Source organism: Mustela lutreola, chromosome 11 (assembly GCF_030435805.1).
Source record: "Mustela lutreola isolate mMusLut2 chromosome 11, mMusLut2.pri, whole genome shotgun sequence".
Classification (NCBI taxonomy): domain Eukaryota; kingdom Metazoa; phylum Chordata; class Mammalia; order Carnivora; family Mustelidae; genus Mustela; species Mustela lutreola.
In genome coordinates this window covers 50,204,861-50,230,976 of record NC_081300.1, presented here as the reverse complement: position 1 = coordinate 50,230,976, position 26,116 = coordinate 50,204,861, and the positions used below count along the sequence as shown (strand labels likewise).

Here is a 26,116-nt window from a genome sequence, read left to right as displayed (position 1 = left end):
AACAGTTGTTCAGCTCTATCAGATGCTGGTTTTTGAAAAGTCAGACTACATGTTTTGTACAGTGTTCCCTAGGATTTGTTAGGTGTTTCTTGTGATTGGATTCAGATTATGAATTTAGGGCAGCAATGCTATATAAGAGGTATCATGTCATTCCTAGTATAGGCCACGAAAAGACACTTCTTGTTAGTCTGTTGCATTTGGCAGTATTAACTCAGGTAAGGTGAAACCTGTCAGACTTCCTTCACTGTGAAGTTGGTATTTTTCTCTTTTAATAAGTAGTAGGTGAGGAAGTACTTTTAGCTCATTTATCAGTGATTGGCTGAATTGATTATTGTACCATTGGTTGCAAAACGATACTTTTCTTTTTTTAAAGATTTTATTTATTTATTTGACAGAGAGAGATCACAAGTAGGCAGAGAGAGAGAGAGAGGGAAGCAGGCTTCCCGCTGAGCAGAGAGCCCGATGCGGGACTCGATCCCAGGACCCTGAGATCATGACCTGAGCCGAAGGCAGTGGCTTAACCCACTGAGCGACCCAGGCGCCCACAAAATGATACTTTTCTAATTCTATAATTCCTTCTACATTTTTGAGTTGAGATTCTGTAAGAGAAAACCTTTCCATATTCCTCGTTTATTATCAGAATGATTCATAGACCATTTTTTAGCCAACAGGTTATAATCCATTAATATCTTTATTATTATTATTTTTAAATAGCTTGTTTATTTGAGAGAGAGCGTGCATGAGTCAGGGGAGAGGGAGAAGCAGACACTCTTCTGATCAGGGGCGCTTGATGTAGGGCTTCATCCCATCACCCTGAGGTGATGACCTGAGCCAAAATCAGACCCTTAACCAACTGAGCCACTCAGGTGCCCCGTCCTTATTCATTTTGATGCTCAAATTTGTTCTGTTGTTGGCCAGCAAGATCTTCAAGATGGCTCCTGTGTACTTTTTTTTTTTTTTTTTTTTAGATTTTATTTATTTATTTGAGAGAAACAGAGCATGAGAGGGGAGAAGGTCAGAGGGAGAAGCAGACTCCCCGTAGAGCTGGGAGCCCGATACGGGACTTGATCCCAGGACTCCAGGATCATAACCTGAGCTGAAGGCAGTTGCTTAACCAACTAAGCCACCCAAGCACCCTCCTGTGTACTTTTGATATATTCCCATCATTTTCTGAGTACTACTTTCTTTCTTTCTTTTTTTTGGGGGGGTATGAGATGTACCAGGCTACCTTGCTCTAGCCACTTATCAAAAAGCATTGATTCCTTTTAGCAGGTGTGTGTGGTTTTGAATGGTTTGTTTTTAAAGTGTATTTTTATAATTGACTATTTTTTGTATACAAAAGAAACCTATTTCTGTATATATTTTGTAATTGCTCTATACACATCTCTTGTTTCTTTTCTTTCTTTTTTTTTTAAATTTTTAATTTTTTATAAACATATATTTTTATCCCAGGGGTACAGGTCTGTGAATCACCAGGTTTACACACTTCACAGCACTCACCAAAGCACATACCCTCCCCAATGTCCATAACCCCACCCCCCTTCTCCCAACCCCCCTCCCCCCAGCAACCCTCAGTTTGTTTTGTGAGATTAAGGGTCACTTATGGTTTGTCTCCCTCCCAATCCCATCTTGTTTCATTGATTCTTCTCCTACCCACTTAAGCCCCCATGTTACATCACCACTTCCTCATATCAGGGAGATCATATGATAGTTGTCTTTCTCCACTTGACTTATTTCGCTAAGCATGATACACTCTAGTTTCATCCATGTTGTTGCAAATGGCAAGATTTCATTTCTTTTGATGGCTGCATAGTATTCCACTGTGTATATATACCACATCTTCTTGATCCATTCATCTGTTGATGGACATCTAGGTTCTTTCCATAGTTTGGCTATTGTGGACATAGCTGCTATAAACATTCGGGTGCACGTGCCCCTTCGGATCACTACGTTTGTATCTTTAGGGTAAATACCCAGTAGTGCAATTGCTGGGTCATAGGGCAGTTCTATTTTCAACATTTTGAGGAACCTCCATGCTGTTTTCCAGAGTGGTTGCACCAGTTTGCATTCCCACCAACAGTGTAGGAGGGTTCCCCTTTCTCCGCCTCCTCGCCAGCACATCTCTTGTTTCTGATGGTTTTTCATTTCTCTTAGGTTTTCTGTATAAATAATCATTATGCATAAATAATGATTCTAACCCTAACTCATTTTTTTAAAAAGATTTTTAAAAATTTATTTGACAGACAGAGATCACAATAGGCTGAGAGACAGGCAGAGAGAGAGAAAGGAGGAAGCAGGCTCTCCACTGAGTAGAGAGCCTGATGCAGAACTCGATCCCAGGACTCCGAGATAATGACCTGAGCCGAAGACAGAGGCTTTAACCCACTGAGACACCCAGGCACCCCATAACTCATTTCTAATATTTATGCATCTTATTTGGTTCTCTTGTCTAATTGCATTGGTTAGTACTTTCAGAACAGACCAAAATGTTATTATAAATTTAGTAAGACTGTTTTCTAGGGTTTGCCATTAAGTCATGATACCAGAGTTCATTTGAGCTTTAGCTCTAGATACATAATAGAAGGATTTCTATTTCTGTGTTGTGGAGGGTTTTATCCTGTCAAGTAAGGGTGGGTGCTGACTTAGTTTTTTTCTTGAGTTTTTTTTTTTTAAATAGGTTGAATTTTTATTTTTAATAGGTTGAATTAATATTATGAGTAGACATCCTAATATAAAACTATACTTAGATCTAAGAATAAGCTACAATTTTTTTTTTTTTTAGTAGAGAAGCATACAACAGTGATTACGAGCACTGTCAAGCATAGTAGTGAAAGGGAAAAAAAATAAAGCTAAAGGAAAACTGTTTCCTCTGAACAGTACCCACAGAATACTCTGGTGAACAGACATGTAGGGTTTTCCCATACCAGCTAATTTTCCAACACCAGCTGAGTGTTCTTCAGTTCAGTTCTGACACTGTTTACCTGGAGTTAGCCTTAGATCTCACAGATTAAGGGCTCAGTTTTTCAAGACTGCTCTCTCACCCCCAACCTCAGGTGCCAGTTGCAAATAGTGGATTCTCAGGTTACACACAGCTTCTGTCCAACAAGGTTATAAATTGGGAGTTTCTGCAACTCTGCCCTTAAGTTTGATAATCTGCTAGAATGGCTAACACAACTCAGGAAAACAGTTCACTTACTAGATTGATGGTTTACTATAAAAGAGTACAACTCAGGAACTACCAGGTGGAAAAGATGCATAATACAAAATATGGGGGAAAGGGCATAAACTTCCAGATAAGCCACCCTCCTAGCACCTCCTTGTGTTCACCAACCTGGAAGGTCTCTGAACCTTCTCAGTTAGGATTTTTATGGAGGCTCCTTTACATAGAAATAACTGTTTAAGTCTTTGACTGTTGGTTCTTGGTTTAACCTCCAGCTTCTTTTCCCTTTCCTGAGATGGGAGTGTGTGGTGGGGCTGAAAGTCCCAACCAGCTAATAACATAAGTCGGTCCCCTGGTGACCAGCCATCTACTCTTAGAGCTTTCTAAAAATCACCACATTAATATAAACTCAGATGTAGTTGAAAGAGACTTATTATGAATAACAAAAGGTGTTCCTTTCACCTTTATTGCTCTTACCACTTAGGAAATTCCAAGGGGTTTTAATTCTGTGCCAGAGCTCCTTGGCTCTGGCATTTTTCTGGCATCTTTTACTCCGTTATGAATGTTTGGAAAGCAGGTATTTTGATAACCCAGAATGTCTGTTGAAGCAATACTATAACCATGAAAATTGGCAATCACTAAAGGACAAATGGCCTGGACTTCTCTCTGAGGCTAAATCTTTATATCAAAAGGTTAGAAAAATTGAAGGATAAATTAGATATGTTTAAGATTAGAAAATAGAAAAACATATATTTGCACTGCATTTTCAGGACTGTTCTAGATTCTAGATCTGAAAAAAAAAAGGATTATATTCAGTGATCAAATATGGCAGGAAAGGTGGTTATAGAATATTAGGGATTTTCAATACAGTTACTTCTCCAGGACAACTGATTAGCTAGTGACTAAGTAATGCTTATATTTGCTAGCAATTCAAGAGAAAATTTGTGAGGGTGTGAAGAGCCTCTTCACTAGCTCTTGCCCTTGTTCCCCCAACTTTCTGTCTCTGTCAGGATTGGGCTATTAGCAAAAAAATAAGAAGGAAGCTTTTTACTGAATGCTTTGGAAGAGATTAAAGAGCATAAGACTAATTTATTCATGTAAGTATCAGAAAATTTAATTTACCCATGAAATATGTGCTTTTTTGGATGTATTTTTGAAAAAGATTTAAAGTATTTTCATGCTTCTTGATTTCTTAGGTCTCCTATCTTTCACTGAACTGATTTTATTACTTTCTGTTTGCCTGGATAGTCATCCTTTTCATCTAGTTAAAAAACTTTTTTAAATTTTTTAAGAGATTTTATTTATTTGTCAGAGAGAGAAAGAGAGAGAGCATGCATGTGCACAGGTAGAGGGGAGTGCTAGGCAGAGGGAGAAGCAGGCTCCCTACTAAGCAGGGAATCTGATGTGGGACCCTGGGATCATGACCTGAGCGGAAAGCAGATGCTTAAATGACTGAGCCACCTAGGTGTATCTCATCTAGTTAAAATTTTTTGAGCAGGGTGTTATGTAGAGTTTTTTTATAGTCTTTTCAAACCCTCAGTGGCTCTAGCACTCTTCTGTACCTAATACTGTTTTTTGTTTTATTTTTTGATTAAGATTAAATCTAGCAACTTGTTTCACTGATTTGTATTTGTAAACCATATTGGATTTTTTTTTTTTAATAAATAGTGAAAGAACAAAATTAAGAGAAAAGCTAATGAGTTAGAAACAACAGAAAAAGAAATCTTAGTATGATTTACAAATAAAAATCCTCTTTGGGGGTTTTTTGGTTTTTATTTTTTCCTTGTTTATTTCCTTTTTGGTAATAAGTGTGTAAGGCTATGAATTTTGCTCTGAATACAGCCTTCGCTGCAGCTCACTGATGTAGAAAGTTGTTACTCTTTTTATTTTTAATTTAGTCTGTTTCTTCTTTGACACAAGAGTATTAGATCATGGAAAAACTTTATGTATTTATCTTATTTAGGAAAACATGAAAAAAAATTTTTTTAAGTAAACTTTACACCTGACGTAGGGCTGGAACTCATGACACTGAGAGATGGAGTCATGTGCTCTATGGGCAGAGCCAGTCAGGGGCTCCAAACAACATTCTTTTGTTGCTGTTACCTCAGATCTTACGGCATATATTCTGTTGTCAGTACTCAATAAATGATTAAAAAAAATCAGAAAATTGATTCCAGTCAGATATAAGGTATTCATGTATATGGAATTTTAAATATCTGTTCCCCAAACCAGAAATATAAAATGTAGACCATAATAACATGACAAATGTTGATGTAATTCAGTTCAGCAAACTTTTTTACACACTTGACGCGAGCAAGCAAATACTGCTAATATTTCTGTTAAGATTTTGGTAATAGCACAAGATAGTATTGGGGAGTAAAGAAATTCTTGTTGAATTCTAACAGTTTTCCATAGTTGGAAACTTCCACTCCTTGTATATGAGAAACCTTAGAAATCATGTTTTTTTTTTTTTTTTTTAAAGAAGATTTTAGAGAATGTTTTACACATAGTTACCGTATACATGTTTTTAAAAAATGATTTCAGGATTGAAATAGTAGGGCACAAAGATAAGGAATAGTTTAGAAATATTGTACCAGTGTTCTGGCTTTAATTCTTAAGTCATGCTAAGGAACTCGAGACTGAGAATAAGTGATCATTCTTAGCTCAGGGGAGAAGGCTCATCATACAAAATGAAGGTAGAAGGAAAGAAAATATCAACTGTTTTTTAATTAGAAACTTGATCTCCTTTTAATGCAACAACTTCATCAGACTGGAACAAAACCATTCACACTATTTCCACATTAATTTTTTACTTCAAAAAGTAAAAGCAGGCAACTTCATATTCTTTGGAGATTCAAATTGTAGATGGAATGAAGTTCTTAACATATGTCCTGCAGATCTGTTTGATTTTATGATACAGATACGGTCCATGGAACTCAATTATATAAAATTTTGGTATGTCCAAATACTTTTTTCCCCATAAGATTCAATTTGTTCAAGTATCTATAGTATTTCTACATGGAAATAGTAGCTGTTGCTATATAACAAGCAGTGCAGAAAACTAATATTATCAATTACTGTTGTCACCCTGAATTGTTGATAAGATGATGTCAGAAGTTTCTGGAAATGGTCACCATGCATTTTGCCTTTCTAATATAACTTATTTTCGGATCACCCACTTTATACTGATATTTTGAGGCTAGAGCAGTTTTTGAAGTCATTATCAAGTCTTTACAGCTTACATGGGATATAGATAACTAGTGAATTAATCTGATATATGTTAATTTATTGTAGGTTGAATTTATTTTTTTATCCTACATGCTCTGTTTTTTTAAATCTACACTCCCTTCAGTTAAAGAGGCCAGATTCAAACATTAGTTTGTTGGCTAATATTTACGTTTTGAGTCCAGTCATAAACATTGATTGGGAAAGGATTTATTTCAACAAACTTACTTTATTTATTTACTTTAAAGATTTTGTTTTTTTATTTAGCAGAGAGAGCACAAGCCGGGGGAGCTGCAAGCGGAGGGAAAGGGAGATCAGGCTCCCCAACTGAGCAAGGAGCCCAAGGTGGGGCTCCATGCCAGGACCTTAGCTGAGTGCAGATGCCTAACCGACTGAACTACCTACGCCCCCCCACCCTCATTTCAACAAACTTTAATATCTTATTTATTTATTTATTTGAGAGAGAGAGAGAACGAGAGAGGAGAAGTCAGAGGGAAAAGCAGACTCCCTGCTGAGCTGGGAGCCCAATGCGGGACTTGATCCGAGGACTCCGGGATCATGACCTGAACTGAAGGCAGCTTAACCAACTGAGCCACTCAGGTGTCCTAACAAACTTTAAAAGAAAAAAAAAATTATGTCTGTTTCAGGCAAGTCATCATGTTAATTAATTAAGCTTTTTAGGAGATAAAAAGGAAACTCTGTTTATTAGTTCCCTGTTTATTAAGTATACTACTACTTAGACCTCCAAGAAATTTTGTATTTGAGGTTTAAAGTTCAATGGCAAATCAAAAGAAGAGAAACACATTCAGGGAAGGCATGGTGGGGTGGGATTTGAGTATGTTTTGACGGATAAATAAAATGGACATTGCAGAGGGAGCAAATAACATGAACAAAGACACAGAGATGGCAAAGGCAAGATGCTTTCTGGTTATAGGGTGCGTCTAGCACCAGAAATATATGTGCTTCTAGCATAGGAATAGGAGTCAGTCATATACTAAAAGTGATGGGTTTCAGACTTCACTGTTGCTTTTCATCACTTGGGTTGTGCAGGCTCCTAAATTCTACCTCTAGAAATTGTAATTTAGTAAACCTGGACTGAGAACCAAGAATCTTCATTTTTAATAAATACCTGAAGCTATTGTGGGGACGTTTGTACAACTTGAAGCTTTAAATATGTTCATTTTGACACTGGTAAACCACTGGGACTCTGGAGTCTTATTGCCTCACTTGGTGTATGACCTTGGACAAGTTACTTAACCCTCTGCATATTAGGTTTTGTATCTGTAAATAAGAAAAGTAACAGTAATTGGTTTTTAGGATGTTTTGAGGCTAAATGAGATAAACCATTTTAAGTACTAAGCAGGCTATAATGCAGTAACTGCTCACTAAGTGTCATCTGTTGTTTTGTAGCTATCATTGTCATCTAATTAAGAGAAATGTATTTTTTATAGATTATATTCAGTTCATTAGTTATTCTACCCTACATGCTTCATCATACTACTTGCTGCATTACCTTGTGTTCGGTTTCTTCCTTTACTCATTCATCAAAATCCATTGAAATGTAGTGAATATAATATCCACATTATTAAATATACATATAAAATATGAATGTCATAACTACTTGTTCTTAATTGTTCACATTGATTTTTGTTTTATTTATTTGAGGAAGAGAGAGCATGTGAGTTAGGGGAGGAGCAGAGGGAAAGGGACAAGCAGACTCTACACCGAGCTTGGAGCGCAATGTGGGGCTCCATCTCAGGACCCTGAGATCATGATCTGAACCGAAATCAAGAGTTGGGCACTCAACCAGCTGAGCCACCCAGATGCCCCTGATTTGTTTTAGTAATTGGCGATAAGTTATATGCTTAGCAAATTCAATACTTTTTCTATTTGAAGCAAAACAATATAATGTAGCAGCTCATTTGAATGAATTTTAATTTATTTAATAATGCAAAGATAGTATGGATATTGTTAGAGGTTTTAATTCATTTAAAGATGTAATTTAAAAGTAGAACATGGGGCGCCTGGGTGGCTCAGTTGGTTAAGCAATTGCCTTCAGCTCAGGTCGTGGTCCTGCAGTCCCAGGATCGAGTCCCGCATTGGGCTCCAACTCCACAGGGAGTCTGCTTCTCCCTCTAATCTTCTCCCCTCTCATTCTCTCTCTCTCACTGTCTCTCTCTCAAATAAATAAACAAAATCTTAAAAAATAAAAATAGAACAAACAAGATGCTATGCCTTTTATTTTACTTTATTTATTTTTAAAGATTTTATTTATTTATTTGTCAGAGCATGCTCAGACAGGGGTAGCAGTAGGCAAAGGGAGAAGCAGGCTTCCCACTGAGCAAGGAGCCCAATGCAGGACTCTATCCTAGGACCCTGCCAATCATGACCTGAACTGAAGGCAGATGCTCAGTTCAGGTGAGCCACCCAGGCACCCCAAGAAGCTATTTATTTATTTATTTATTTAGATATTTTATTTATTTATTTGACAGAGATCACAAGTAGGCAGAGAGGCAGGCAGAGAGAGAGAGAGAGGAGGAAGTGGAAGCAGGCTCCCCACCAGGCAGGGCTCGATCCCAGCACTCTGGGATCAGAACCTGAGCTGAAGGCAGAGGCTTTAACCCACTGAACCACCCAGGTGCCCCAAGAAGCTATATTTTTAAAAGCATTTTAAAAGTATGGTATTTTAGATTTAAAAAGTTTTAATTTTTGTTATTAGAGGGATATTTTTTATTTTTATTTATTTTTTTTAAAGATTTTTTTTTTTATTTATTTGACAGAGAGAGATCACAAGTAGGCAGAGAGGCAGGCAGAAAGAGGAGAGGAGGAAGCAGGCTCCCTGCTGAGCAGAGAGCCTGATGCGGGACTCGATCCCAGGACCCTGAGATCATGACCCGAGCCGAAGGCAGCGGCTCAACCCACTGAACCACCCAGGTGCCCCAAGAAGCTATATTTTTAAAAGCATTTTAAAAGTATGGTATTTTAGATTTTAAAAGTTTTAATTTTTGTTATTAGAGGGATATTTTTTAGAAGGAAATTCGGCAGTATGTATCACAACTTTAGAAAAGCATAACTTGACTCTTAGATATCTTTTCTATCAAAATATTCATGTATAGTCAATTTCATTATTTGCAGTATGTTTTAGAAAGTCACTGTGAACACCAAATTAGTGAATACTGACTCATTGCTCCTAGAGGAATTACAAGGTTAAGTTCCACATTTCTGTCAACTGATCAATTCATAATCTTGTTCCATGTGTGCTTCTGTTCCATGGGTGATAGCTTATTTAATGTGTCCTGTTGATTCATTAACATTGAACTCACAAATAGCACTGTAACTGATGTCCAAGTGAAGCTTGTATTACGTATTCTCTGTCAGGCACACCTCAGCCTTTTTGGTTTCAGAACCCTAGACAGCACTTCAGTGCTTAAACAGTGACATCACCAGCATAACACACACACACACACACACACACACACCCCAAAGTGACACTAAATAGACTGCTGAAGGGACACTTGTTTACAGTATGAAAGCCTTGTTTGACCTGAGCTGGGGACATGTGGTTCTGGCAACTTAAATTTTCACAGCTCTGCACATATCTGCAAATGACCATAAAAACACCAGGAGCATTGAGTTAGGGGTTTACAGATAAATCTTACTAAAGTAGGCTAATTCACAAATAACTCCCTCAAGTTAAGTTCTCGTATATCAATCACCCCTTCCTCTCCAGGGAGAGGAAAAAAGGAAAATCCTTCCATGTTCAGTGTAACAAAGAAGGAAGTCATCCTTGTACTTAAAGTCTCCTGTCTTTAAATCCCTAGTAGTTTTGGTCATTGCTGAGACCAGTTTCCTGTTGAATTCTCATTAGGATTCACTTGAAGAACGTTGGTCAAGTGTCATCCAAACAGGTTTATGGGTTTATGCCAACCACAGGCCTGTTACCAGGATTCAGGCTTTTTACAGTGCTTCTGTCCTTCAGCCACTTAGAACGAGGCCAACTTTACTTGTTTCTCTTTCTCCCTCCAAGGCTAGTGCTTCAGAGGTTTGATACGGGAAGAGGGAGATGGTATCTCTGACTGACTTACTCCCTCTAAGACCTGGTTAGATGAGGAAGTTCACTCAATTGACTTTGTTTTACTTTGAGAGCTAAATAAATTAAACCATGCTCCTAATTTAGAAAAGTTACATTCCTTAATACCTAATTAACATATATACATTTTGAGCCAAAACATGCTCACTATCTAAACCATAACAAATCAGTATGATTTTGGTAGCATGTTTATTATACCGAATTAGTGAATACTAATTCTGTTTATTATAGATTATAGGCACTGTGATAGGCAGAATTATGGCTTCCCCTGAAAAATCCATATCCTAACTCCCAGGACCTGTGAATGTATTAAGTTACATAGCTGAGGGGAATTACAGTTGTAGATGGAATTAAGGTGGCTCATTTCTGATTTTAAAGTAGGAAGAGCAGCCTGGATATATCCAGGTGGGTACAGTTTAGTAACAAGAGGTTTTAAGAGTGGAAGAGAAAGGCAGAAGAGTCAAAATTTAAAAACTTGCTCTTAATCCAAGAAGAAATTAGAAACTGTGCTTAATAAATGTCCTATAGACACTTAAAATTGCAAGAAAAGTTTTTGTTTTTGTGCCGTATTTGTGACAAAATGTGTCTCAACATAGGCATTTTTGCCAATAAGAAATTTAGGAAGACTCAGTTAATTTAGTATTCCTGTTTTCTTTAGTGTAAATAGCTTCTGTTTATTTTGTTTATTATTAAAAGAAAGAGCTAAAAAACTTTGTTAATTGTATATTACAAGTATATTTTTTTAAGATTTTATTTGTCAGAGAGAGAGAGAGCGAGCGAGCACAGGCAGACAGAATGGCAGGCAGAGGTAGAGGGAGAAGCAGGCTCCTCACCGAGCAAGGAGACCGATGTGGGACTCAATCCCAGGACGCTGGGATCATGACCTGAGCCAAAGGCAGCTGCTTAACCAACTGGGTCACCCAGGCGTCCCTGTATATTACAAGTATTAATATCAGGTGAAAAAATAACCAGTAAATGATACTACATAAAGAAGCTTAGAAAAATCGGTTTAGTGAGGGAAGTAGATATGTTAACTCACTCTGTTTTATGCTGATTTTCCCAATTGAATAAGTTGAGCTCTCAGATTTAGTTTTGTTATAACCTTGGATCTATACTTATTGCTAGAGAACTAGAAAAGGTTATGTGATGATTTTTCCCAAATGTTTTTATAAAATCCATTTATAAAGTGCTTTATATAAGGTTTTCTGTTCAATTTGGAACAAGATAGGAGAAAGGCATTTAGAGTGTGCTAATTCACATTTTAAAGGGTGTTTTTTGAAATCTATTCCCAACTCTCATTGAATCTCTAGCTAGAAGTATACTATATAATTTGAAACTTTATTAGAATATCCTTAGATTTTTCCATATATATATATACACACACACATATGTATGTATATATATACACACATACACATAGTATACATATAGTATGTATACTATATGTATGTATGTATACATATGTATGTATATATGTTCTTACATATATACATACAGTATATATGTATACATATATACATACAGTATATATGTATACATATATAAGTATATATATATAATATACGTGCCTTTATAGTCTGTATTTTTTTTTTTAAGATTTATTTATTTCAGAGAGAGCACTAGAGCAAGTGGGGGAAGGGGCACAGGGAGAGAATCTTCAAGCAGACCCCTGGTGAGCATGGAGCTCAGTGTGGGGCTCAATCTCATGACCCTGAGATCATGACCTGAGCAGAAACAAAGAGGTAAACACTTAACAGACTGAGCCACCTGGTGTCCCTTTAGTCTGTCTTATATCATTAGCTGTTTAGATCAGAAGTTCAGGGAGTTAGAAATAAAGAGAATAATCCTTTTTACATGTTTCATGTTAATATCACGTTTCCCGTTCATATAGAACTTAAATCAGAGAAGTATAACTTAAAACTTGACTAACTACTAATATATTCCTATCATAGCTAATTCACTGAAGTAAAATAATTCTTGTGAACCATTAATAGCATTTACTTAATGGATGGAGTAGTAAGCCCTGAGTGCTTTGATTGCCTAGACTCCCTCATTTTCTAAGACTTTCTTCATCTGCCATGTTTCAGTGGTGATCCCATTGGCTTGAGGAGTCTGGGCTAGAATCCTTTAGTTTAGTAATGTGGAGTTCATACTTAGAATCCCTCATCTATCTCTAAAATGCAGATCTATATCTTGTAAAAGTTCCCCTTTTTGCTTTAGCTACCTTTAGTCAGATTCTGTCCTTGTAGCCAGAAGAGTCTTAACCAGTGCAAACACTTGCCTTTGTTCGAGTATGTGTTAGCTGTTCTCTGTTTGTCAGTTAATTGTCACAACCTTGCAAGACAGGTATTATTAATCATTAAAAAGAAAAAGAAAAAGAACTTAGGGTTTAGGAGCAATTTAAGTAATCTGATAGAGGATCACAGTAGCTCAAAAGTGAAAGAACCAGGATTGAAATGTAGGTCTAACTCCAAAGTTAGTTCTTAACTCATTCACTCTAAGAATACTGGATATCAGCTGTGGGCTAGACAGTAGGCCAACCTACAAAAGAGATAAAAAAAAATTTGCTGTCCCAGAGTTTATAGTTCAGAGGAAGATAGAGACAAACAGGCAGTGACAACTCAGGGTAGAGAATACGTGGGGGAGGGAATAAAATGTGCCTTAAGAGCACTTGAGAGGTCAGGGAAGATTCCTCGAATGTTTAAGGCCTGAAGATTGGGTATTCATAAGTCAAGCATAAGGGAAGGTAGATTTTGCCAAACATTTGTGAAAAGAACATGGTGCATTTGAAGATCTAAAAGAAATTCAGTATGTAGGGAGCATAGAATGTGGTAGATGAATGGAAAGATGAGCCTGGAGAGGTAAATCAAATTATTCAGGGCCTTCTATTTCATATTTAGTTATTTGTTCTTTATTTTGGGAGCAAGAGGAGGTTAGGGCCATTGAAGGAACCTGTTGATCTTTAAAAACTGTCAGTTATTTTGAGCAGGAAAATGGGTGTATTCGGATATAGCAGAGCATTCCAATTTGGGACACCAGGGACAAGTCAAGATCAAAGGAGAAGAACCTTACCTTGTAGAGAAAAGGAGAAAGTTGGAAGTTGAACAAAAGTCTTTTATAGGAAATTGAGAAGTCAGTGGTGATGGTTTCTCATAGGCTGAGTTGTGGTATTTTTATTGTCTGAGTTTGTTGCTGTGCTAAGGAGAAATTCTTCCCTTCTCCTATTGAAGGAATAAAGTAAGCTTCTGCCTATTGGGAATGTGAGGTATGTCTCTTCTTGGGACCCACAATCTCAAGCCCTAGGGCAGAGAATTCCCCCTCTGGCCTCCCAACTCCATTCAGTTTCACACTCCTTATCACATTTTCTTTGTAGAAAATGCATCTTCACACTGCAACCATAAAAGACTAGAGAAACATTAACACTAGGGGTATGGAAGTCAGTTAAGGAAGTTTTGCAATAGTACAGACAGTAAATGATTAGTAGCCAAGTGAAGTAGTAATTAGTTGGAGAAGTGGAAGAATTTTGGAGATTATAGAATCGTATGGTCAGGTCCTGGTGACTCATTGGATATATGAGGTATGAGTTAAGAATGACTCTGAGGAGTCTGATTAAGGCAGTATGTACTTACCATTCACTGAAACACGGGTGACAGAGAAGAAGGGTGGGTTTTGATGGGAAAGATGGCAGGTCCCATTTTGGAGATGGTAAATTTGAGATTCCTGGAAGGTGTTCCAATGGTTGCCCAGCTTAAAGAGCCTCCTATAATGAGTAGTGGGTGTTTTGGCAAAACTAGAACTAATCTTTCATCTTCACCCCTCATTTCTGGGAGAGAAATGAGGTACATATGTAATAAGTTTATTTTAGAAAATCTGGGAGACTTTTTCTGCTAATTTAAAAAGTAAAATCATGTTCTCTTGCAACAAATTGCTAGAAAGTCATTGCTTGTCTTTGCCATTCTACTGTATAATTACCATTATTCTGTAGACTGCAGAAGAAAAAAGAGGGCTGTTTAAAGCAGAATTGGTATTTAATATATACATTACCTGGTAGAACTACAGGCAATTGTATTGGCATTGATTTTGAGAGACAGGCTAAGAAAATTAAACAATATACAAAACCATACTTTTTTATTTGTTGAGGATAGGATAGAATTTTCTTTTTTCTTTTTTTTAAAGATTTTATTTATTTATTTGACAGAGATCACAAGTAGGCAGAGAGGCAGGCAGAGAGAGAGGAGGAACCAGGTTCTCCGTGGAGCGGAGAGCCCGATGCAGGGCTCAATCCCAGGACCCTGGGATCATGACCTGAGCTGAAGGCAGAGGCTTTAACCCACTGAGCCCCCAGGTGCCCCAGGATAGAATTTTCTTAATGAAGGTTAAAAATTAAAAATCTTTTAATATTTGGTAATTAAAATTTTGAAAAATTTAATTTGTATCAAATTCTAACAAAATAAACTACATGAGTAATATATCATCTTGCTTGAGAAAGGATATTATGTAGGAAAATAAGCTAAAAAGGACAGTGTTTTAAAAGAACATGATTTGGAGTGCCTGGGTGGCTCATTCAGTTGAGCACCTCTCTTTGGCTCAGATTGTGATCCCAGGACCTTGGGATCAAGTCCCTCATCTGGCTCCTTGCCCAGTGGTGAGTCTGCTTCTCCTTCTGCCCCACCCCTGCTCGTGCTTTCTTTCTCTCTCTCTCAAATGAATAAAATTAAAAAAAAAAAAAATTTGTGTTCTCTTTGGCAGCACATACATTACAAATGTGTTTATAACTTCTGTACATCTAAAATTCAAAACAAAGTTTTTTGTAACTGGAAAAAAGTGGTTTTAGATATATATATAATATGCACAAATTAAATTGTTGGGTATCAAAACTTACTTTTAAAAAAAAAATCTTTGTTACTCCTATTACTAGGAATATTAGCTTGAGTATGAGAGGCAAATATATAGCTTCTGCTAATTCCTGAGAAAAGATTAGTAGTTGAACAGAATACAAGACCTGTACCAAAAGGTATCAAAGATCAGGAAGGTTCCTAGCTTTTGAGAATTATAACAGATTAAATTGATTACTTCTTGCCTTACTTCCCAGCTCATCTCTAGCTATGCTTCCCTTCATGTGATTCATGTGACTTCTTTTGGTTTTTGAAGTACATCTGATTATTCCTTGCTTGTTAACTTCTAATGCTGAAAGCTTCCTCTCCCCAAATTGTCTGTATTAATTTCACGTGTACAGTTTTTTTTTTTTTTAAGATTTTATTTATTTGACAGAGATCACAAGTAGCAGAGAGGCAGGCAGAGGGGGGGGGGAAGCAGGCTCCCTGCTGAGCAGAGAGCCCGATGTGGGGCTTGATCCCAGGACCCTGAGATCACGACCTGAGCTGAAGGCATAGGCTTAACCCACTGAGCCACCCAGGTGCCCCATACGTGTACAGCTGTATATTCAATTTATATACCAATTAAGCTTCTAAGTTTTAAATGTATTGGCCAAAACATACATTGAAACTCAGGGTATTGTTATAGCAAAAGCGTGGTGGAAAGAAATTAAATGTGGGGGAAAATTAAAAGACTTTCAGGTCAATTTTATACATTTTCTAAAAATATGTATCTAATTTCTCCTGCTCTTTAGTCTTAAGTAATATCAAATTATTTACTATAATTTAAAGGTATAAAATTTTGGTAAACGACAGTAGTAGATAAAGTGAAAATCTGAAAGAATAAAAATTTTTAAGAGAGGGGGTGCCTGGGTGGCTCAGTGGGTTAAGCGTTTGCCTCAGCTCAGGTCATGATCTGAGTCCTGGGATCGAGCTCCACATGGGGGATGGGGGGTGGTGAGTCTCTACTCAGCAGGGAGTCTGCTTCTCTGTGCTCTGCCTCTCTCTCTCAAATAAATAAAATCTTTTAAAAAAATCTTTTTATGATAGGTATAAAATCAGCTTTTTTCCCCCCAAAAGTTGACTGAATTTATTTTTTTTTTTTAAGATTTTATTTATTTATTTGACAGACAGAGATCACAAGTAGGCAGAGAGGCAGGCAGAGAGAGAGAGAGAGGAGGAAACAGGCTTCCTGCGGAGCAGAGAGCCCGATGCGGGGCTCGATCCCAGGACCCTGAGATCATGACCCGAGCCGAAGGCAGCAGCCCAAACCACTGAGCCACCCAGGCGCCCCAGTTGACTGAATTTATAGAGGGAATGATGGCTCATGTGCCTTTCTGCAAACAAATGGTTTTTAATAATTGCCTAAAGTGGCCAAAGGTAATTAACTTTTACCTGGGATCTTCATAATTCAGATCTGTTTCATGTTGAATATAGTAATTTTTTAAAAATCTTGGACTTTACATTAAGTTGTAAGTGATTTTTATTACTATAGCTCCTAATACATTTTAAGTATTCTTTACAATTTTTTTTTTAAGGTTTTATTTATTTATTTGGTAGAGACTCACACATCGCTTCTCGGCCTTTTGGCTAAGATCAAGTGTGGTAGAGACTCACAAGCAGGGTGAGTGGTGGGCAGAGTAAGAGGGAGAAGCAGGCTCCCTGCTTTGCAGGGAACCCAACTTAGGTTTTGATGCCAGGACCCTGAGATCAACCTGAACCAAAGACAAATGCTTAACTGACTGAGCCACCCAGGCGCTTCTTCTTCACAATTTTTTACATATTTTCTACATCAGATCCTTGTTATGGCTGATCTATGCCATGTTTCATTAAAATAACTATAGGGAACCACTAAGAATTTAGAATGAGCAGACTTACTTTTTCTTTAAAGTCAGTTGTTAGTGTATCTAAAATGAAACAAAGCAAAACAAAAGGTAGAAAATTGCTATCAGTGAGCACTGAAAGCTCAGTTTTCCATTGCTCACATTTTCTGTTCTCCCTTTGACTTGGAAAATTAAGTTCTTTGTTTGCTTTTACAAGACAAAGTGCACGCCCTTTAGTAGTCTGCTGTTTCCTCCTTTCCATCCATGTTTTCTATTCTTTCCTAGTCCTGCCTGCCTTTTGTGCTTTATGCTAAAGGGAGGAGATTTAAAAGTGAAAGTTAAAGAAAAATCATCCCTCATGTTTATGGTCTGTAGAGCACTGTGACCTGTGGAGAACTGATCATTTCATATCTTATGATTAATTCTATAATTACTTATTATCTAATTTATTTCTTTGGGATTTCTTACAGATTTAAAACTTAGTTGTAAACTGGAGCCATCTGGGCAAAATGCCAAACTATTATCCTCCTCCCCCCACCCCATCACTGGATACAGCATATGATGTAATAATTGCTTAGCTTTCTAGAATTAGTGTATAGATAAAATGTACATTTAATTTTTTTAACAGTTTAAAAGTATGTTAAATTGAGAAATATTAATCACTATTACTAATAAAACAACATGGTCATGGTGCAGAGGGGTGGGGTACCGTTTTCATTTAGCTTGTATTATAGGTGGGGCAGTGAAGCTGAATGCCAGTAGTGTCATCATGTTTGTAACATTTTCTAAAGGGCTAATATTTAATAACTTATTAAAGAACAGAAAATGGTATACACAAGGCTTCCCTAGAGGCCCTGTGTGGGTATTGGAAAGAAGGTAACCTAGAACTCATCTCTGTGAGCAAGTCAGCCTCCCCAGGCTTCAGGTTCCTTATATGATGTAGAGATTATCCTTACTCTTATTAGGATTATTATGGGATCAGATTAAGTGATAAAGTACTTTGGAAACAAGGCATTGTCAAAGTTTAAAATATTATTAAAATGAAATACCTTAACACGTGCTGCATTGTGCTACCTGCTAATGACTGAGCCAGATGCATTAAGAGATGTATCAAATATGTTCCAGCTCTGTTAGTCACACTGTTACACAGTAAGTTCAATAGGGTAATTCTGATATATGACCATCCGTATATATTATAAAGATGAAATACATTTTTATCTGACTTATGGAATTGATAAGTTAGGAAATGGTTGGAAAACCTGCAAGTATTTGTAGAACTGTTTCTATGCTTGGTCTTTTTAGGGAAAACAATTTGTTTGGTTTTTGGACAGAATTATTCAGAACCATTTTCAACATTTTTGTGATGGGGTGCCTGCGTGGCTCAGTTATTTAAGCGCCTGACTCTTGATTTTAGCTCAGGTTATGATCTTGGGGTTGTGAGAGCAAGCCCTGTGTCGGGCTTCATGTCAGCACAAGTCTGCTTGAGGTTCTCCTCATCTTTCTCCCTCTGCCCCTCCCCCCACTCATGTGCGCACTAGAGCTCTCTTAGTAAATAAAGTCTTTTTTTTTTTTTTTTTTTAAGATTCTGTTTATTCATTCGACAGACAGAGATCACGAGTAAACAGAGAGGCTGGCAGAGAGAGAGAGGAGGAAGCAGGCTCCCCGCTGAGCAGAGAGCCCCATGCGGGGCTCGATTTCAGGATCCTGGGATCATGACCTGAGCTGAAGGCAGAGGTTTTAACCCACTGAGCCACCCAGGCGCCCCAGTAAATAAAGTCTTTAAAAAAAAGATCCTTGTAGGGCGTCTGGGTGGCTCAGTGGGTTAAGCTTCTGCCTTTGGCTCAGGTCATGATCTCTAAGTCCTGGGATGGAGCCTCACATTGGGCTCTCTGCTCAGCAGGGAGCCTGCTTCCCCCCTCTCTCTGCCTGTCTCTCTGCCTACTTGTGATTTCTCTCTCTGTCAAATAAATAAAATCTTAAAAAAAAAAATCCTTGGGACATAGGCTGTTCCTGTTGCTGTTTATTCTGGCCTCCTCTTTCCTCTCATTCTTATATGTTGTATTTCAACACTGAGCTACTTACGGTTTCAAAATCCACTTTATTCTCCCTTGTCTGTGGGCTTTTCCTGCTATTTCTGCCTAAAACACAGTATCTGATTTCTGTAGTTAACTTTTAATTTATTTTTATTTTATTTTATTTTTTATCTTCCCCAGCCCTTAAGCCTGTGTTTTAGAAGTTTAGTATTGATGGGGAAAGCAGGTTAGGAAAGTAAATTGGGGAGGTTAACCTGAAATACTTTAATAGATCTTTATAAAGTCTTTATAAATCTTTACTTTGTAAAGATTATTAGATAGTCAACGTGTTAGAATTTCAGTAGAATTAGAGGTTGAGAATCACCATAAATTGCAGATTATGAAGCAGAGTTGTAGAAATGGAGGTGATCTGAAGGCGAAATAAGCATTCATTCATATGTTCTTAGCTTTGTACTAGGGGGATAGAGGAGTGAAGGGGATAAAAATTTTACTCCTCTGATATTTAGAAAATATAGAAAATGCTTATATATCATAAGAAAAAGATAACCCTATAGAAAAGTGAACAAATGTCTTGAACAGGCATCTGACAAAGGAGAATGGCCAATAAACATTTAAAGGCACTTGCTTCATTGGTAATTGTCATATCCACCAGATAGATTGAAAATGCCAAGCACTAGTGAAGATGTGAAGCAGTGGTCACTCTCATACTCTGCTCTTGGAAGTATAAACTGATACAGCCACCTTGGAAAACAGTAGTGTATACTCTGTTCAGCAGTGTTCAGCTGTGTGTACTCTGACCCAGCAGTCTACTATAAGGTGTATTTCCAGTAGACTGGTTGTTGGCAGTACGTTTCTTGATCTTAGTGTTGAGTTACATTGGTATTCCGTTTCTGCTAATTCATTGAAGTGTACATTTGTTATGTTTATTTTTCTGTGCATGTGTTATACTTTAATATTTTTTTTTTCAGTTTTCTTTTTCTTATATTCTGGAGAGGGGAGCCATCATTATCATCAAAATCATCACGATGATAGCAGACATTAATATATGCCAGGTACTGTTTTAGGTGCATTACAAATAACTCATTTAACCCTCAACAACTCTTGGAGGCTTACTTTTATTATCTCCATTTTGTAGCTGAGGAAACTGAGGCATAGTAAGGTTGAGTAACTTGCCAAAGTTTACCCAGCTAAGTGGCAGACTTTGAACCCAGATATTCTGTCTCTAAAGTCTGTGCTCTTAACTACTGTGCTGTACATCCAGTAAACAAATAAAACAGTCTGTGTGCTTAGCCTTTGTGTTTTATATGTTGATAAATGACATCAAGAAAAATAAACCAGGTTAAAGGAGAATAGGCAGTGTTCTGGGGAGTGTGTTGTATTGCTGCTTCATATAGGTTGGTCAGAGATGGTGTCATGGAGAAGGTGACAGTAGCACAAAGACTTAAAGAAGCTGAGGGATAAGCTGTGTAAGTATCTGGTAGAAGAGCTTTCTAGGCAGGAAAAAGAAAGTGCAGTGATCTGAGATGGCCCATCTGAAGGATAGGAAGAAGTCTCTGTGGCAGCCCTGGACTGCCACAGTAGGAGATGAGGTTAGAGAAGTGACTGGGGCTACATAGTAGGGGGAGCACTAGGGGTGTGTGTCCTAGAAAACCAGGTAGAAAAAGCATTTTTAGGAAAAGAGGTGATCCCTGTGTCCGGTGTGGCTGACACCTCAAGTAAGATGAGGACTGAAAATTGACTATCGGATTAGCAAGGTGGAGTTAATTGGGGACCTTAATGGACAGTTTTAATGTAGTGGAAACAGCAAGCATAGTCAGAAATCAACATTTTAAGCAAGTATGCAAAATATAGGGGAGTTGGAATAAATTTTGCTAAAATAATTTGGGGGGGTATATGGAAAGAAAAGAAGTGGGAAAGTTGAAATAGGATTATCAAAGTCTAGTGGTTTGAAGAAAGAGAATGCCTGAGTGAAAAATCTGGTAGCATTTCTTGTTGTTGTCACTACTTTAATCCTTTATTTCCTTCAGGAATTTGAGACAAAAGACAAATGTAATGGCCCCGGTTTTCAAATACAATAATTTACATTCTTTTGGGGGATGACAGGACAGCCATATGAGAAACAGTAAAGGGACCATTTTACTTCTCTGCTTCTGAGAATTTCCCTCATCAGAAAAACTCAGTATTTTTAGTTTCACACTTTTTCTTGCCCAATTATCCAGGGAAGATGAGAAAGTAGTTGAGGCGTGATGAGGAATCAGGGTAAAACTTTGCATATACATTTGCCTCTTGAACAACTTAGGGTGTGGGGGTGCTGAGCCCCAACCCAGTAAAAAATTCATGTATAAATTTAACTCCTCCAAAACTTAATGACTAATAGTCTACAGTTGACCAGGAGCTTTAAAATAGCATAAACAATCAATTAACACATATTTTGGATGTTATGTGTATTAAACATTGTATTCTTACAGTAAAAAAAAAAATGTTAGGAAAATCATAAGGAAGAGAAATAGTTACAGAACTGTAAAAAAAAAAAAAAAAAAAAAAAAACCTGTGTATAAGTAGACTTGCACAACCAAACCTGTCTTTTTCAAGAGTCAATTGTATTAACATGATTCTAACACAGAAATTTATTTCAATTTGAAAGGTTTTCACTTTAAGTATATTTTACTAAAATGGGCATCTGTATAGCTAAAAGCAAGAACTTATGCTAAGCTGAGCAGACAGGATGGTAGCTTCTAGACTCACAGTCTCTTAAGGAGAACCATGAGGTGGGCACCTGGTGACCAAACCATAACTGGTCCTCAAGTTAGGGCTTTTGCACACTCAGAAATAGGCACCTCAAGCAGTGGCTGTGGGAAATTGTGGGAAAGTGGAATAGACCACAATTGAATAAAAATTCTAAGTAGAAGATACGAGGTAGGGAATAGCTATCCCAAGCAGAGCAAATAGTTGGTTAAAGCATTAGGAATACTGAAATAGCGATGCTGAATCCACATATGATAGGGAAATAATAAACTCCTAGCAATAAAGTAATGATAACCTGCTGTCAAGATGTGCATTCAGAGTGCAACACCAGCCTTTTGGGATTAATCTGTATGATCAGATTTTTCTGTAGTTTCTGTCTTTATGAGATTTTTAACTTCTCCCCATTACCATTTTTATCTTTAGAAAAAACCCCTTCTTGAGTTCAAAACAGCCTACTGAGCCCTAAGCTGAGTATAAATTTTAGATTTACCATGTGGGCACATAAGGAAAATGATACTTTAAAAATTATTTTTCTTTCTTAAAATTAAAAAGAAAATCCCACAGAACATTTTAACCAATTATAGTGAAATATTTAAAATGTTCATTTGTTTAAAGTGATCATTATTAAAGAATAAACCTGTTATATAAACTGAAGTACAAATTTATTTGGAAATTAATGCTTTCTGCACTTTAATGATATTAGAACCAGGGAATGAAATGTTTTTTCTAGGAATTAATTTTTAAGAACATTTTAAGTGGCCATGATGGATTTGCCAGCTCCTTCCCCCCAGAAAACCCTAAAAACTGAAAATCTGAACAAAATATATGAAACAACTGTTTTCAGATATTGGATAACAGCAGTGCAGGACTGTGATTCCTGAAATAAAGGAAACAAACAAGTGAGCCATATGGTCACCTAATCACCCCAACTTCCTGCCTAGAGGCACAGTCTGAATAACAGAGCAGGGAGAGGGATCTTGGGCAAAGGACAGTGGTCTCAACAAGTTGAGGAGACAGAGACCATAATTCATGGAGGCTGAGGCAACTGAAAGTTGCAGGCAAAATTCCAAAAGAAGGACACTATGTAGGAAAATAAGTCTAAAAGCTTCAATAGGAGTCTGTCTGACTTTTTATTTCTCTCTGTATTCTGGAATGTGTGTGTAGAATGAAACTATACATCCAGGCAAAGAGTTGATCAGGTTGGTATGAGCTAATAGCTCTTTTAAGGTCTTAGCTGGTGGGGAAGCATTTGATTTTTTTATAGCTAGAGGGTAAAGTCCTTGTTGGCCGTTGAGAACTTTTAATAGAAATCCCTAAGGCCTGTGGTACTAAAGTACATTAATAAATGTTATGAGTAACTTTATGCTAATATAAACTTAACAATTTGGATAATTAGACAAATCTCAAAAACTAAGTTACAAAGTGTCACAAAAATTGAGAATGTGAGTAGCCGTTTATGTTATAGATATTGAATTGGTAATTTATTTCACTTAGCGTAATACCTTCTGGGTACATCCATGTTGTTGCAGATGTCAAAATCTCATTCTTTTTTTGTGTCTGAGTAATATTCCATTGTGTATTTTGTCACAGCTTTATCCATTTATCTATTTAAAGACATTTTTTTAAGTAGGCTCCACACCCAGCATGAAGCCCACCATGGGTCTCGAGATCAAGACCTGAGGTCAAGAATTAGATGCTCAACCAACTGAGCCACCCAGGCACCTCTATCCATTTATCTTTTTTGTTTTGTTTTATTTTGTTTTAAGATTTTACTTATTCGTTTGACAGACAGAGATCACAAATAGGCAGAGAGGCAGGCAGAGAAAGGAAGGCAGACTCCCCACTGAGCAAAGAGCCGAATGCGGGGCTCTATCCCAGGACCCTGAGATCATGACCTGAGCCGAAGACAGAGGCTTAACCCACTGAGCCACCCAGGTGCCCCCATTTATCTATTAATGGACACTTAGGTTGCTTCCATGTCTTGGCTATTATAAAAAATGTTGCAGTAAACATAAGGGTGCATAAAGCTTTCTGAATTAGTGTTTGTTTTCTTTGGATACATAACTTATGGTGAAAAAGTAGATCACATTGTAGTTGTATTTTTAAGTTTTTGAGGGACCTCCGTACTGTTTTCTACAGTGGCTGCACCAGTTTTCATTACTACCAACAGTGCATAAAGGTTTTTTTTCTCTACATCTTCACCAGCACTTTTTATTTCTTTCTGATACTAATCATTCTGACTGCTGGGAGGTTATATCTCATTGTGGTTTTGATTTGCCTTTCCCTGATGACTAGCGATGTTGAACATCTTTTCATGTGTATATCTTCTTTGAGAAAATGTCTATTCCATTCTGCCCATCTGTCAACCACCATTATTTGTTACTTTGGTGTTGAATTATGTATGTTCCTTATATATTTTGGCTAATAACCCCTTACCAGATATATAACTTGCAAATATCTTCTTTCATTCATTTGGTTGCCTTTTTGTTTTGTTGATGGTTTCCTTTGCTGTGCAAAAAGCTTTTTATTTTGGTGTAGTCCCAGTAGTTTATATTGCTTTTGTTTCCCTTGCAGGAGACCTATCCAAAAATATGTTGCTAAAGCTAATGTCAAAGAAATTGCCACTTTTGTTGTTTTTCTTTTAAGAGTTTTATGATTTCAGTCTTGCATTTAGGTTTTTAATCCATTTTGAGGGATTTTTTTCATTTTGAGTTTATTTTTATGTTTTGTATAAGTGGACCAGTTTTATTCTTTCACATGGAGCTGTCCAGTTTTCCCCAAACCATTTATTAAAAAGACTGTCCTTTCCCCATTGTATATTCTTTCCTCTTTTGTCATCGATCAATAGACCTTATGAGCATGGGTTTATTTTGGGGCTCTCTATTCTACTCCATTGACCTGTGTGTCTGTTTTTGTGCCGGTACATATTATTTTGAGTACTGTAATAACTCTTTGGTAACCAATCTTGAAATCTGGAATTATGATACCTCAGCTTTGTTGTTCTTTCTCAAGATTGCTTTGGCTATTCAGGTCTTTCGTGGTTCCATCCAACAAATATCAGAAAAATGCTATTGGTATTTTGATAGGGATTGCATTGAATCTGTAGATTGCTTTGGGTATTATAGACATTTTATCAATATTAATTCTTCTAATCCGTGGACATGGTATACCTTTCCATTTGTTTGCATTGCCTTCAATTCCTTTAATCAGTGTTTTATAGTTTACAGTGTACAGGTCTTTTACCTCTTTGGGCCAATTTATTCCTAGTTATTTTTGTTTCTAGTGTAATTGTAAATGGGATTGTTTTCTTAATTTCTTTATGCTACTTCATTATTAGTATGTAGAAATGCAACAGATTTCTGTATATTAAATTTGTATCCTGCAGCTTTATTGAATTCATTTATTAGTTCTAATAGTTTTTTGATGGAGTCTTTAGAGCTTTCTATATATTGTATCATGTCATCTGCAAATAGTGACAGTTTCACTTCTTCCTTACCAATTTGGATGCCCTTTATTTCTTGTCTGATCACTGCAGTATAGCTACATTTTAAATGTTACATAGTCAAGGTTGTAAATGTTCAGTCTTTGAGAATTTATGAGGCAGTTGTCTTACCACTCCTCTACTTCCTTTTGAATGCCACATAAAAAAAGAAAAGCTGTAAAATGAGAATGATCTTTAAAAGTAAGTGAATTAATGAAAATTTATGCTCTCCCAGGAAGTGAATACAATGCAGATTTTGTAATAGTGGTATTAAATGAGTATTTTGTAATAATGGTATTATATGTGTCACACTGGTAAGTTGGACAGTGTGTAAGAGATGAGTAACTCCTGATTTTTAAGAACTATAGTGCCAGTAATTTGGGGATAGCGTAGGAATTAGGCCAGTAAGCAAAAAACAAGATAACCAAACAGAATAAGGTGAGAGAGTCCCATATAAAAATCTCCCCGAAAGGGACGCCTGGGTGGCTCAGTTGGTTAAGCAGCTGCCTTCGGCTCAGGTCATGATCCCAGCGTCCTGGAATCGAGTCCCACATCGGGCTCCTTGCTCCGCAGGGAGCCTGCTTCTCCCTCTGACTCTGCCTGCCATTCTGTCTGCCTGTGCTCCCTCTCACTCGCTCTCTCTCTCTCTCTCTCTGACAAATAAATAAATAAATAAATAATCTAA

General features: G+C 37.1%; 1 protein-coding gene across 3 annotated transcripts in view; it reads left to right on the top strand.

The window, feature by feature from the left end:
• YES1 (YES proto-oncogene 1, Src family tyrosine kinase) overlaps window positions 1–26,116 on the top strand; it is a 66,265-nt gene that overhangs the window by 14,365 nt on the left and 25,784 nt on the right. The window contains exon 1 of one of the 3 annotated variants that reach the window (XM_059139250.1): window positions 20,238–20,257. The exons of the other annotated variants lie outside the window; for them this stretch is intronic. Within the exon in view, the coding sequence (XP_058995233.1) occupies window positions 20,251–20,257 (7 nt within the window). The 5' untranslated portion in view covers window positions 20,238–20,250. Of the gene's footprint in view, window positions 1–20,237; window positions 20,258–26,116 lie in introns of those variants that run through there. 3 annotated transcript variants of the gene reach the window in all.